The 14978-nt window shown below is 35.9% G+C and overlaps 2 protein-coding genes across 6 annotated transcripts in view; one reads left to right on the forward strand and one right to left on the reverse strand.

Annotated features, from left to right (window-relative positions):
• The window catches only part of PCMT1 (protein-L-isoaspartate (D-aspartate) O-methyltransferase), a 43343-nt gene that overhangs the window by 14588 nt on the left and 13777 nt on the right, over nt 1-14978 (forward strand). For all 4 annotated transcript variants that reach the window (XM_042253598.2, XM_027972548.3, XM_027972549.3 and 1 more), the window contains exons 4-6: nt 8044-8148; nt 9969-10089; nt 11860-11945. In XM_042253598.2, coding sequence (XP_042109532.1) covers nt 8044-8148; nt 9969-10089; nt 11860-11945 — 312 coding nt within the window. The remainder of the gene's footprint in view (nt 1-8043; nt 8149-9968; nt 10090-11859; nt 11946-14978) is intronic.
• LRP11 (LDL receptor related protein 11) overlaps nt 1-14978 on the reverse strand; it is an 82019-nt gene that overhangs the window by 243 nt on the left and 66798 nt on the right. The window contains exon 8 of one of the 2 annotated variants that reach the window (XM_042253593.2): nt 22-13430. The exons of the other annotated variant lie outside the window; for it this stretch is intronic. The gene's annotated coding sequence lies outside the window, so the exon portion shown is untranslated. Of the gene's footprint in view, nt 1-21; nt 13431-14978 lie in introns of those variants that run through there. 2 annotated transcript variants of the gene reach the window in all.

Consider the following 14978-nt stretch of genomic DNA (forward strand, 5'->3'; position numbering starts at 1 on the left):
AAAAAAATGGTTATAAGAACATTTTAAACTTCTAATCATAATCAGTTTTATTATTTTATTTGCAACAAATTAATTATTCTTAATACAAGATGTGGAGAAGGAACTCTTTCTGGTAGAAACTGTCATTAAAGTTTTTGGTGGTTGTCATTGATATCTAATCATGTAAAAAGTAATTATTTATTTAGTGATGAGTTAATTAAGGGAAAGAATATTTTTAAAATATAATGACCATGGACTTCCTTGGTGGCTCAGTGGTAAAGAACCTGCCTGCCAATGCAAGAGACACGGATTCAATCCCTGAGTTGGAAACATCCCCTGGAGAAGGAAATGGAAACCAACTCCAGTATTCTTGCCTGGGAAATCCCGTGGACAGAGGCAGGCTACAGGCCATGGGGTCGCAAAAGAGTTAAACAAGACTTAGCAACTAAACAACAAATGGCATTTCTATGTTTAACATTTTGAGGAACTGCCAAACTGTCTTCCAAAGTGGCTACATCATTTTATAGTCCCACTAACAACGTATGAGGGTTCTAATTTTGCCACTTCTTTTCAACACTTGTTATTGTATATTTTATTTTATCCATCCTAGTAGCTATGAAGTGGTATCTCACTGTGGTTTTAATTTGCATTTCCCTAATAATAATGACTATGCCAAAGCCTTTGACTATGTGGATCACAAGAAACTGTGGAAAATTCTGAAAGAGATGGGAATACAGACCACCTGACCTGCCTCTTGAGAAATCTGTATGCAGGTCAGGAAGCAACAGTTAGAACTGAACATGGAACAACAGACTGGTTCCAAATAGGAAAAGGAGTACATCAAGGCTGTATATTGTCACCCTGCTTATTTAACTTATATGCAGAGTACATCATGAGAAACGCTGGACTGGAAGAAACACAAGCTGGAATCAAGATTGCCGGGAGAAATATCAATCACCTCAGATATGCAGATGACACCACCCTTATGGCAGAAAGTGAAGAGGAACTCAAAAGCCTCTTGATGAAAGTGAAAGAGGAGAGTGAAAGAGTTGGCTTAAAGCTCAACATTCAGAAAATGAAGATCATGGCATCTGGTCCCATCACTTCATGGGAAATAGATGGGGAAACAGTGGAAACAGTGTCAGACTTTATTTTTTTGGGCTCCAAAATCACTGCAGATGGTGACTGCAGCCATGAAATTAAAAGACGCTTACTCCTTGGAAGAAAAGTTAACGGCCAACCTAGATAGCATATTCAAAAGCAGAGACATTACTTTGCCGACTAAGGTCCATCTAGTCAAGGCTATGGTTTTCCAGTAGTCATGTATGGATGTGAGTTGGACTGTGAAGAAGGCTGAGTGCTGAAGAATTGATGCTTTTGAACCATGGTGTTGGAGAAGACTCTTGAGGGTCCCTTGGACTGCAAGGAGATCCAACCAGTCCATTCTGAAGGAGATCAGCCCTGGGATTTCTTTGGAAGGAATGATGCTAAAGCTGAAACTCCAGTACTTTGGCCACCTCATGCGAAGAGTTGACTCATTGGAAAAGACTTTAATGCTGGGAGGGATTGGGGGCAGGAGAAGAAGGGGACGACAGAGAATGAGATGGCTGGATGTCATCACGGACTCGATGGACTGAGTCTGAGTGAACTCTGGGAGTTGGTGATGGACAGGGAGGCCTGGCGTGCTGCGATTCATGGGATCGCAAAGAATTGGACACGACTGAGCGACTGAACTGAACTGAATAATGATGATGAGCATCTTTTGATGTGCTTATACACTGTTTCTATATCTGCATTTAATGAACCTCAAATATTAGGGCTTCATGGAGAAGTGACTTCATGGAGAAGTGACTGAATTTCAGAAAGTGAAGAAGTACCTAAAGTCTACTGGGGTATTATCAGGAGGACATGGGAGCAGATTTAGAGATTCCCAGAAACCAAATTGGAGACAGTTTGAGAATCAAAAAATGGTAGATAATGAAGATAATGGATTGTAACACAGTGAATTCAGAAACAAAAATCTGTGAGTCCATAGAGACTTAAAAAAAAAATAGCAGGATTGAAAAGATGAAAAACAGAAGAATGTCAATTAATAAATGTGGAAAGAATAATAGAATTTAAACAATCAGTTCTTTGTAATTATCAGTGTAATTGTTGAATTAGGCAAAGATCATCAATTAATCTAAACCATTAAGAGGAAAGTTGTTGGGGAACAAAAAGCATCCTTGTAGTCTCAAATTATTTGACATATTAATTACAAAGAGATAGCTATGCCCTGAAAAGTAGAGTGATCTAGCCGTTACTACATTTACTGAGTTGTTTGGCTGAGCAAGTCCAGTAGTGAGGTGGTTCAGTGCTGTGTGCATCCTGATGTGATGCAATGGGAGGTGCCCTGCAAGCCCTGTGTGGTGGTCTTGCTAAAGTTCTTTGATCTAAATCTAATCATGTGGAAATTGACACGTCTAGAATGTGTGGGTAGTGTGTCGGACAGTTGGGCAGGGCTTTTAAAAGGAGTCAGTGCTCTGATAGACAAAGAAAAGTGGTGAATGGAACAGAAGAATGGGGGAGAAGATCCTGGAATTGGCGATTGCAAAGCATGAACTTTGAATGGATTGGAGGGAACAGCTGTAAAGGAGATTTGGGGGACAACTGAGGAAACTTGAGTGTGGTGTGTATGTTACTTTGTTGTTGTTCAGTTGCTAAGTCATGTCTGACTCTTTGAACCCATGGGCTGCAGGCTTCCCTTGAGTGTTGATACTAAACAGATGATTTTCTTGAGTGTGGTAATGGAGATGTGGTTGCAAAGAAAAATGTCCCCAGTTTGCTTTTTTTGGCAGGTACATGCTAACGTGTTTCAGAAGTGTAGTATTATGATGTCCGCAGCATATTTTCAGATGTTTGATAAAATAGTATGGCACAATAGAAACAGTTGATGACTATATGAGGAGAAAAGGGTGTTATGTGCATTTCCTGTGGGTTTAAAATTTTTCTGTGGGCTTGAAATTTTTCATAATTATTGAAAATGAGTTTTTTAAAAAACTTAAATTTTAGACTTAGAGGTGAGCATGGGTTATCCAAAAGAATATTAACTATAGTGATAAAAGCGTGAAAAAAGCTGGTAATTGCGATTGAAGACCTTGACATTTTAAATCTGAATAGGATTTTAATAATAGCTTAGGATACTCTAAAAGAAAACAAATTTTATGCAAACCTTGTACTGAAAAAAAATTCCTGAGTTTCTTTCGGTGTTAAGTTGGGACAGTACTGCCTATAAATTAGGGATTGGCACCTCAAATCCTTTCTAGTCCTTTCATTTTTGGACTCAAGAAAGTCCAGCTGTTATAGGAGTTATTTTGTTTCTTTGATTACTTCAGCCAAATATGATATTTGTTATCTCATTAATGGGTTTATTAAACTTGCAGGGGATACTTATTGTTTCAAAATATCTGATAAAAGTTACAGACATTCCTGAAGAAAGTTCGCAAACTTTCTCTTAACTAGAGATTCCATTCTTCATGCTAAGTCTCTTTGTCTAAAAACAATAGCTTTGACTAAATAAAATGTTTCTAGCAGTTTCTTCAGTTAAAGTTAAACCAGTGTGTCTCATAGAAACCTCATTAATTAACACTTCTTTGTTCCACTGGTTGATGTACATAATGATAATTCAAAGATAGTATCCCACTCTATCTTTTTGAAACATCAAAGAAAGATAAGGTTAATGAGAGATTTTTGAAATTTTTGAAACAGTCTCAAAACTTACAGAGTTGCAAGTATATTATTAAGAACCTTTCTTTCTTTACTCCATTTGATATGTTGCTGAAATGGTGCTCCATCACTCTTGAATACTTCAGGATGTAGTATATTTCCTATAAAGGACATTCTCCTATACAACCACAATATAGCTAGTCATCAAAACCAGGACATGAACATTGACACGTTAACTACTATTTAATCTTCAAATTACTTTTAAGTTTTTCCAATTGTCCTTATGATATCCTTTATAGCAATACTTTGAACATTTAATCCAGGACTCTCTTTCATAGTACTAGTGGTTTACACTCATTAGGCAAGAAGCTCTTCGCAAAAGAATCTATATGAAAAATGGAAAAAATTAGTTTTCTATAACTCTTTTCCCAAACGTAGTAGCCACCGGTCTACATTTGCTCCTAAATAAGTTCTGCAGAACCTTAATTACTTTCTGGAACACGGTTTTATATGAGGCTACAAATTATATGAGGCTGCATCTATTAATAGCCTTCTCCACGTTTTGTGTTAGTTGTGGGGAAAGATAGCCTCAATGCCTTTTAAAGAATTTTTAATATGGAAAATTTCCAATACCACACATGCAAATAGGATAATATAAGGAACCCTCATGTAGCCAGTCACCCAACTCCATTAATTACCAACAATTTGCTAATCTTGTTTTATATAGTTATTTCTCTTTTACTGAAATATTTTAAAGCTATCCCAAACATAATATCATTTTACCCCTAAATAGTATAAATCTGAAGGATTAAAAGCACAACTACAATACCATATCATGCCTAACAATGTTCCTTAGTATTATCTTATACCTAGTCCATGTTCAAACTTTACCAGCCATTTCAAAAAATTCTTTTATAGTTGATTTACTTAAATCAGGATCCAAACGAGGCTTATGTTACACCTTTTTAGTCTTTTAAAGTCTCTTTTCATTTTAATAGTCTCCCTTTTGAAAATGCCATTTATTTATTGACAAAATTTGTTCATTTATCCTATAGAAGTTCCCAAATTCATTAAATGATTCTTAGCCATATTAACTTTTTCCTTTTTTTTCTTTTCAAGAAAATTTCCTAATGGTTCTTCTGTTCATCACATCAGGAGGTACATAAATGTTTGTACCACCCACTTTTAGTGATTAAACAGTATTTTCAAAGTTTTTTAATTAAATTGCAGTATACCCCAAAGTGGCTCAGACAGTAAAGAGTTTCCCTGCAGTGTGGGAGACCCGGATTCGATCCCAGGGTCGGGAAAATCTGGAAAAGGAAATGGCAACCCACTCTAATATCCTTGCATGGAAAATTCCACGGATAGAGTAGCCTACAGTCCATGGGGTTGCGGAGTTGGACATGACTGAGCGACTTCACTTTCACTTTTTCAAAATGCACACATCTTAAGTGTACAGCTTGATGAATGTTACGTGTCTACATATGTTCAGGTCATTTCCTGCACTCCAGAAGGCTCTCTCAGTCAGAAAGGCTTCTTTTCCTAGTCAACCTCCATCCTCTAGGTAACCAGTATTCTGGCTTTTATCAGCTAAGTTAGGGAGTTTCTATTCTGTCCTCCATTTTGAATGGTACCTGTATCTGATGATTAAAAAAAAATTTTTTTTTTTAAATTTTGACGTAATTTCAGACTTACAGAAATATTCTAAGGATAGTACAAATAATTCCCAGATAATGTTTAACCATATTCCCCAAGTGTTCTCATTGTACTACATTTGGTTTATCATTTATTCTCTCTCTCCTTCTTCTCTCTCCCTCCCCCTATTTATATGGGGGGAGGAAGATATTATATATATATATATATATATATATATATATATTTATGAACTCTGTAGGTATAATTTTCAAACAGAATGCTCTTTATCTTTAAAAATAGAATGTTCACCTAAATACTGCAGTTGTCAAAATCAGGAAATTAACATTGACACAACACTGTTAGCTAATTTACAGACCTCGTTTAGATGTTATCAGTTGTTCTAATAATGTCTTTATAGAAAAAGAAGGTTGCAGATCAGGAGTTTCATTCAGTTGCCATGTCTTTTTAATCTGGAATAATTGCCTTAGTTTTCTTCTTTTATAGTATTGAAAATGTTTATGAATACAGGCCAGTTATTTTATAGATTGCCTCTCAATTTAGGTTGGTCTGATTTTTCTACCTGGTTAGATGTAAGTTACACACTTTTGCCTGAAATATCGCAGATGTTGTGTAACGTCAGAGTGTCCCATTTTTGGTGATACTGACATTAATCATCTGATTGAGGGAGTGTCAGTCAAGGTTCTCCACTGAGAAACTTCTCACTCCATTGTAAAGCTGTTATTTTTCCCTTTTGTAATTAATGTGTCTTGGGCAAACACTTTGAGAGTATTAGCTTATCAAGTGATAATATACTAGTTTTAGCATCCATTTGTGATTTTTGACTTAATGAGTTATTACTGAACTTGTTGCCAAACGGCAGTTTTCTAAGTTCAATATTTCATCTATATTTGGAACATTTGGAAACAGTTTCTCCCTATCCTCCATTTATGTATGTGTATGGCAACCCAAATCACTGCAGATGGTGACTGCAGCCATGAAATTAGAAGACGCTTACTCCTTGGAAGGAAAGTTATGACCAACCTAGATAGTATATTCAAAAGCAGAGACATTACTTTGCTGACTAAGGTCCGTCTAGTCAAGGCTATGGATGTGAGAGTTGGACTGTGAAGAAGGCAGAGCACCGAAGAATTGATGCTTTTGAACTGTGGTGTTGGAGAAGACTCTTGAGGGTCCCTTGGACTGCAAGGAGATCCAACCAGTCCATTCTGAAGGAGATCAGCCCTGGGATTTCTTTGGAAGGAATGATGCTAAAGCTGAAACTCCACTACTTTGGCCACCTCATGCGAAGAGTTGACTCATTGGAAAAGACTCTGATGCTGGGAGGGATTGGGGGCAGGAAGAGCAGGGGACAACAGAGGATGAGATGGCTGGATGGCATCACTGTCTCGATGGACATGAGTCTGAGTGAACTCTGGGAGTTGGTGATGGACAGGGAGGCCTGGCGTGCTGCGATTCATGGGGTTGCAAAGAGTCGGACACGACTGAGGGACTGAACTGAACTGATGGCAATCCACTCCAGTACTCTTGCCTGGAAAATCCCATGGGCAGAGGAGCCTGGTAGGCTGCAGTCCATGGGGTCTCTAAGAGTCGGACACGACTGAGCGACTTCACTTTCGCTTTTCACTTTCACGCATTGGAGAAGGAAATGGCAACCCAATCCAGTGTTCTTGCCGGGGAATCCCAGGGACGGGGGAGCCTGGTGGGCTGCCGTCTCTGGGGTCGCACAGAGTTGGACACGACTGAAGTGACTTAGCAACAGCAGCAGCAGCAGAGGGATATATTTACTTACTGTCACTATGGATTCATGGATGTGTATTTTTATCAACCAAGATCTGATAGTGAATGTGCTTATTGCTACTGGATCTGATGATTTTTAGTAGTGAACGTACTAGGCATTTAAGGACAGCTTTTGAGATACCATTTATCAATTCCAACCTCATATTTTGGAAAAGTACTAAAATATAAGTTCATAAAGAGGATGGAATAGAGAAGTCTTTATTTCTTGGTTTGATCCAAACCTTAACCGATGACTTTATTTGACATGTAATTTGTGCTGTAAACATAAACATATGTATCCTTTGGCCCCCTTACCTCCACCTCTAGCTATTTATCCCATAGATATACTTTACAAGATTACTACAAAGATTATTATCTTATGATATATTAATACCTTTTAAGATTATTTCATCTATTTGTTATGGAATATTGAAGCCAACTTAAGTATCTCTCATTAGGCATATTTGTTCTTATAATACATTCATACAAACATATGCTCCTTTAAGATATATTTATAAATACATACATATTTGCTTACATATGCATAAAGTGGATATGTTTGGAAGGAGTCAGTAGAAACTGGTAACATTGGTTGCCTTTAGGGAGTGAGACTGGTTGGGGAGAGGGGTGGAATGGAGACCTTTCACTGTAAATCTTTTTGTAGCTTTTTACTGTGAAATCGTTAAATTTTAAATATTCACATACTGGAGGTCTAAAATTACTGAAACACTTTAAATACAAGAATTTTAATCAAACTAGAATGTTCTTACATAATTCCTCTGTAGGTGTAAGTATGCAATATGTTATGTTTTCATTGTAGTGGAAAAATTGTTGAGAAGTTAGCAGCTTTATTCGTATGCCATGGTATAGATACTTTATAGAATCTTGGGAAGAAAAATGAATACTTGCTTTGTTTTCTTTTGGCAGCATGCATATGCACTAGAACTTCTATTTGATCAGTTGCATGAAGGAGCTAAAGCTCTTGATGTAGGATCTGGAAGTGGAATCCTTACTGCATGTTTTGCACGTATGGTAAGAGCTTTATTTACTATTCTGGCCCCAGCAGAAGCATATTATATGATTTGGCCATGTATTTTTTTCCCTAGCAGTTTTTGAGGGTTTTCTTTCTTTTTAAATTCTTTTGAGATAGCAGTTAGAGTATGTGTCACCTAGGATTTCTTTTTGTTGTGGTGGTGACAGAACATTCAGTTGAACTCTGGCAGAACTAGAAGGGAATTGTTTGGTTATATCATGGAAAAGTCTAGAGGTCTCTCTGGCTTCTTGTATGGCTGGATTTAGAGAAAGATCTCAAGTTGTTATGGACAGTGAGTCTCTCTCTGGTTCTTGGTTTGACTTGGCTCTCCTCCACAAGTTCTCTGCATTCTCAGGTATGCTTTTCTCTTGTGATCAAACAGTGGCAACCAAGAGCTCCCAGACTTCATTCCTGTAAGTTCTCATCTGGCAGAACCAGCCTGATATCCAAACAATAGGTTTATTAGGATTGAAGGAGAGCTCTTTTTACATTAAGAAAAATGAATGCATTTTCATTTTATTTTACTATACTTCAAATTTCATCATCAGAGGTTTATCTGATAATGACTATTTGGAGTTTGAGTCTGGAGACCCACTCAGGCACCTTGGAGTAAAAGTTTATCTGTGCTCAGATAATCAAGTCAGGTTGATCATGAAAAATCTTATACCTGGAGTCCAGCTTGGAAGGTTATGGTCTATTTAAGTTAGGGTTTATGGATCCTTTTTGACTAGAATCCATTTAATTTGCTATGAATATATAATTGGCAGACTATTAGAATGTAAGCTCCAGAGTGGTGGGAATTTTTCTGACTTTTTTTCATTGATGTATTCTAAGCCTCCAGAACAGTGCCAGGCACACAATAAGAATTCAGATATTCCTTTTCAGTTGTTTGACTTGTTTTGTATAAGTTTAACCCTCACTAATGGGATGTAATTAAATACTAGAAATGGTATGTAATGGCTTGTTTTCTATACTTGACTGTTTATGGTTTCAGAGGCATTATCATTTTTTAAAAAGTCATTTTCTAAAAAAAAAAAGTCATTTTCTTTCTGAGTTATCTTTTTGAAAATGATACTAATTAATGTTTTTCACATGTTTACCATGTGCTGGTCAGTGTTCATAATACTTTTCATGTATTCTCTTATTAGTTCCTCTTGTCGTTTATGGGGTATGTACCCACTTCCTCCTCACTTTACAGCTGAGGAACCTGATTGATAGAATAACTTGTCAAGGTTATATAGTTGTAAGTAAGAAATTTAAATGTAAACCCAGATAGTCTGACTTCAGAGTCTTTATTATGTTAATTTCATTCTACAGTTAATATTTATGTTTAGAGTCTTTTAATATTTTACTTATTTTTATATTTTCCACATGTGGCAGTAGAATCAGGTATAGAAATTCCTATAGAATTTTTTATGTATCTGTAATATTTAAAGTCACACTTTCAGTGGAATTTAAATAAAAAATGGTTGCACTAATAGCTACCATTTAATATTGGTAGCTAAGTCCCATTTCAGGATCCTGGGTCTAAAAATTAGAAACTGAAGGAAGAAAGATACCATTTTTTTTAGTATTATAAATTTTTTATAATTCTAGTTTTATAATTACTGAAATATCATTATTCATTTAGGGTTATGGCTGAGAAAGTTATTTGTCAAATAATCTATAATAAACTGAGTGTTTAACAATCAAATTAGAGGCTTAAACTGTTTATTTGTCCTGATTTCTCATTACTAAATATGACTTTGGATAAATAAATATTTTATTGACACCTTAGCAAAACTAAGACCAGTGAATTATTGAATTATTCTCATTCCAGGTTGGACCTAGTGGGAAAGTCATAGGAATTGACCACATTAAAGAGCTAGTAGATGACTCAATAAATAATGTCAGAAAGGATGATCCAATGCTTTTGTCTTCAGGGAGGGTGCAACTGGTTGGTAAGTATCAGAAAAGTTTGAAAATTTCCTCTCCAGAGAATTTTTATTTTCAGAAAAATCCCATGCAAGCGACATAATATTCAGAGCTAATTATTACTGCTGCTTTTTTTTAAAAAACATTCACTTTTAAGTACTAAGCAAGAAAATAAATTACTCTAAAATGTCATACTGGTTCTATCTTGACCAGGGGTGACATGACTATTAACCATTTCAGAAAATGTCATGTTGAGTTCTTTCTTCATTACTTTTATAAGAAGTAACATCAAAGTAATCAGTGTTGAATATAGAAAATGTAAACGGTACACAGAGGTGTATAAGATAAAGAAAACCTCTCTTTTTCCTCAAGTTTTTCAGACATAAATATGTGTATGAATAAATTGTACACACACAATTTTTTAGATTGACTTGTACTCTACATATTGTTCTTTAGTTTGCTTTTTTCCATTCAGTGGTATCTGTGGACACATTTCCATGTGAGTATGTTTTATATTGAGAAAAATAACAGACCTCAAAATATGCAGAAAACATAAATGTAAAGCTTAACAAGCACCTGTTTAATCACCACACTGATCAAGAAATGGGACATTATCAGCACTTTGAAAGTCCTCTGCTTTCTGTTCCATCATTGTAACTACTTCCCTTTTCCCTAGTGGTAACTAGTAACATTACTTTTAGGCATTTACTACCTAATTGCAGTTCCATAGATGATGTTCAATATCTTGAATGTTAGCCAAATGGAATCATACAGTACATATTCTATGATGAATGACTTTTCACTCATTGTTATGTTTGTAAGATCCATCCTTCTTTTTGCATGATAGTCAATTTTTATTGCTGTATAGCAGTCAATTGTAGGAACATTACCAAAATCTTTTTATTAATGCTACTGTAGATGGATATTTTGGGTTGTTTCTGATTAAGAGATACTCACAGTGCTGCATATTCACAATGTACATAAGTCCAGATGCTGATATGCACGTCATACTAGCACCTTATTTCTGTCGGTGTGTTATTACAGGTTCATAGAGTGACCATAGATATTGCAGAAGCAGTTTTTTGGAGTGACTGAACCAGCTTACATTCCCATCAATAATATACCAAGGTTCCTATTGCTTCCCATCACAATCCCAGTACTTGGGATGACTAAATTTTTCTCCTCACCCGCTTAGTGTATGGTAGTATCTCTCTGGTTTTAATTTTGTATTTTAATACTAATCAGTGAAGTTGAACACTTCTTCATATGTTTGGCCATTTGGATTTCTTCTTTTGTGAAATGTCTATTCAGATATTGAGCTATATTTTTCTTTGATTTGTAGGACTTTTATACACTAACCTTTTGTCTGTTTATACACACTGTAAATCTCTTCTCCCACTCTGTGATCTGTCTTTTTACTCTTATACTGTTCTTTTTGATAATTAGAAATTCTTAATTTTAATATAGTCAGACTTAACCCATTTCTTGTAATGTTTTTAATATCCTGTTTAAGGTACTCTGAAATCATGAAGATACATCCTTGAATTATTTCTTGGACATACTACCATTTTAACTTTTTACATTTAGACCTTTGATCTTTTTGACTTTCATTTTTGTGTATTCGTGAGGTGTGGGGGTCAAAGTATCTATTTTTTCTTTGACTTATCTGTTGTCCCAGCATCACTTAGTTAAGTGATTTTAAAAAGATCTGTCCTTTCGCCGCTTTAAACCTCCTATAATTCTTCACACTGGGTAATTCTATCAGAACAGGTGTTTAAAGCACTTTTTTCTTTCAGTGGGGGATGGACGAATGGGATATGCCGCAGAAGCCCCTTATGATGCTATTCACGTAGGAGCTGCAGCCCCAGTTGTGCCCCAGGCAGTGAGTTGTTGATTTTTTTTCTTCTGTGTTTGTATACTTTATTCAACTAAAGCTCTTAAACATTTATAGGAAGTGACTTCTACTGATGTTGAAAATACCATCTATGTTACGTTGTGCCCTTTTTTTGGCGGGGGCGGGGCTGATAATTATGCTCAATTTTTTAACTTGAATTTTAATTTTAATTAGCTGTGTATTTTAATTAGTTAGTAGGCAGTTTTTTTCATATACAAACAGTTGTATAAATGACATGAAGATGACTAAGCCGCAGCTCGTGACTGTCTTATTTCAAGCAGTATTTGATTCAACTTAAAAACTAGTACACCAGTAAAATTGGGAAAATCCCTCTGGAGTTCATGACCTGGTAATCACTTGGTGTGTTATGTGCAAGACTATGTTAGGTTCGTGGGTAAGACCAGGAAGTATTTGTCATACATCTTATCCTCACTGACCTTACTAGAAGAGATCTGTTGTACATATATCAGGGAAATGAATGATTTGATAGCATATCATCAGCATATGATAGATATTGAAGGGAAAAGAAAATATGCATTGTAAGAGTTCAGAGGAAGGGGAGTATGTTGTATAGAATAGTGAAGGAAATTTCATACAGGAATAAAATTTGAACTGAATCTTAAAGAATAGTAGGAAGAAAGAAAGAAATCTTAATTTGCATAGTTGCAGTGAGAAGGTAGGATATTCCAGTAGTATATATTACATAATCAAGGAAATATTTAAGTACAAAATTGAGTTTTCATTTTAGTAAGACTCTGATAAACTTAGGTCAGCCCAAATAATCCTTGGCTTAGATTTCTATTACATGTGATTCTTACATAGTTCTTAACTAGATGACAAGGGGCTAAAATTGACTCTCTTTTGCCCAGTCTCATTAACTCCCCAAACTGGAAGTAGTTTTGTGTGTGTTTACACAGGTATGGGGAGCTGAAAGTTTGGAGATTTGTTCTGATTACTGACTTGTTACTCATTGACTGAATGACTTTAGGAAAATGAACTATTCTCTCTGGCCCTGTTATCTATTTTTAAAAAAAGACCAAACTAGTAGTTTTTAACAAGTATTAACATGATGTAGAAAGTTGTACAAGTCATAAGTAAATAATGAATTTTCATATATGAACACATGATCAGCAGGTTTTTTTTAACTTCTTAAACTTTTTTCTTTTTTGAAAATATTGGCAACCTAGGGGGAACAATTAAAATCTAAAATAGAAAATAGAAATGTGTTTAAATGAAAGATTCTTGGGGACAGGACTCATCTTCCCTACTAAGATCCTAAGGTGATCTTGAAGGGCATTTCTGGCTTTAGCTTGGTATGAATTTGAACATTTGTAGTAGCCGGTGGAGTATTATTTGGAGGGTGGCTCTTTACATCTGATTAAATTTGAAGATAGACATGCTGGAGGGGCTTTCCAGTTTTAAGAGAACAGAGTCAAGATGTTTATGCCTCCTTTGGATACCACCACATAACAGCTAGAAAAACAAGAAACAGAAACAAGAAATATGAAACTCTATATTCAGTTATCTAGGAGATTATACTTAACAGTCCTGAACGCTACAGTGTATGAAGACAGAAAAGCAGATAGAGTAATAACTGACCTGGAAGGGTGGAGGAAGCTTAACCAAAGAGACTGCAGAGGGGAGTATCAGTGCAGAGGCTGCTTGTTTTGCAGAACTCAGCAAAAGCTTAGAAACTGGAGGCATCAGGACCTTGGAAACCAGAAATGACATTGTGGCCTGAAAAGAGGAGCTGCTGCTTGAAATTCTTTATGAGGAACAGTTAGCCCGAAGCCCTAAGAAAATTTCCAGGAACTGAAAGACATGATTCTGTAGTTTAAAAACATCTGTTGAGTACCTAGTATAATGAATTTTTAAAAAGGGGGGGAACTCACAATATCACCATGAAATTTCAGAATATTATAAAGAGAATATTCTAAAAGTTTCCAGAAAAACAAAGTGGATCATTCATTAAAGGTCAGTAATCAGAAAGGCATCAAACTGTAGATAAGCAGCATTAGAATGAACAAGTCAGAGGCAAAGCATCACAATTCTGAACTGAAAATGATTTCCAGTTTCTAATCTTGAATCCTGTACCTGCACATATCACTGAATACATAGAAGAAAGATAATTTTAGACTTGCAAATCTCAATCTCTTTAAAAAGTATTCCACATACTGTTTCACAGAATACTTCAGGAGGAATTGCTTTAAATGTCATCAAAAAGTGAGGGAGTAGAGAGAGTGGGAGAAACCAGAAGGAAGCAGCCATGGTGTCTAGGAAGGTAGGATACCTCGTTCAGGAGAGAGATGGCCAGAGCTGCCCATGTTGCTGCAAAGGCCAGTCCTGGTATGACAGCCATACAGCAGGCCGGGAGAGTAAGCAGTCCAGATTCAGAGCAGAGGAGGAAAAGAACTAGAAGGGAGCGTACACACACACACACACACACACACACACACACACACACGAACGAGAGAGAAGTAAAAGGAAAAAGGAAGTTGCTTACAAATAGATTTGACTGTATAAAAATTTCATTAAGAAGCTATTGGGAGAAACAAAATTAAGTGAGTGAAAAAAAAAAGAAAAAGCTTCAGTTTTTAACTGCAGAGAAAACAATCATTCTATAAGAAAGGAAACAGTAACTGAGTGCCTCTTGGCTCAGCTGCAAATTATGTGTACACAGTCATAACAAAATGGTTTTCATAAAAAATGATGATCTTGGTTGGATTAGGGGAAAGAAGCAGTATGCAGCTGGCCCTCTGTATCCAAGGGTTCCACATTCAAGGATTCAACCAATCACAGATTGAAAATATTCAGAAAAAAATTTCCAGAAAGTTCCAAAAAGCACAGAACTTGAATTTTTCGTTGCAGTTTGAAGTTGTACCTGGCAACTGTTTAGATGGTACTTGCCTTGTATTAAATATAAGAAGTCTAGAGATAGTTTAAAGTATATGGGATATATAGGTTATATGCAAATGCTACACCATCGTCTATAAGGAACTTGAATGTCTGTGGATTTTGGTA

This window comes from Ovis aries, chromosome 8 (assembly GCF_016772045.2).
Source record: "Ovis aries strain OAR_USU_Benz2616 breed Rambouillet chromosome 8, ARS-UI_Ramb_v3.0, whole genome shotgun sequence".
Taxonomy (NCBI): Eukaryota; Metazoa; Chordata; class Mammalia; order Artiodactyla; family Bovidae; genus Ovis; species Ovis aries.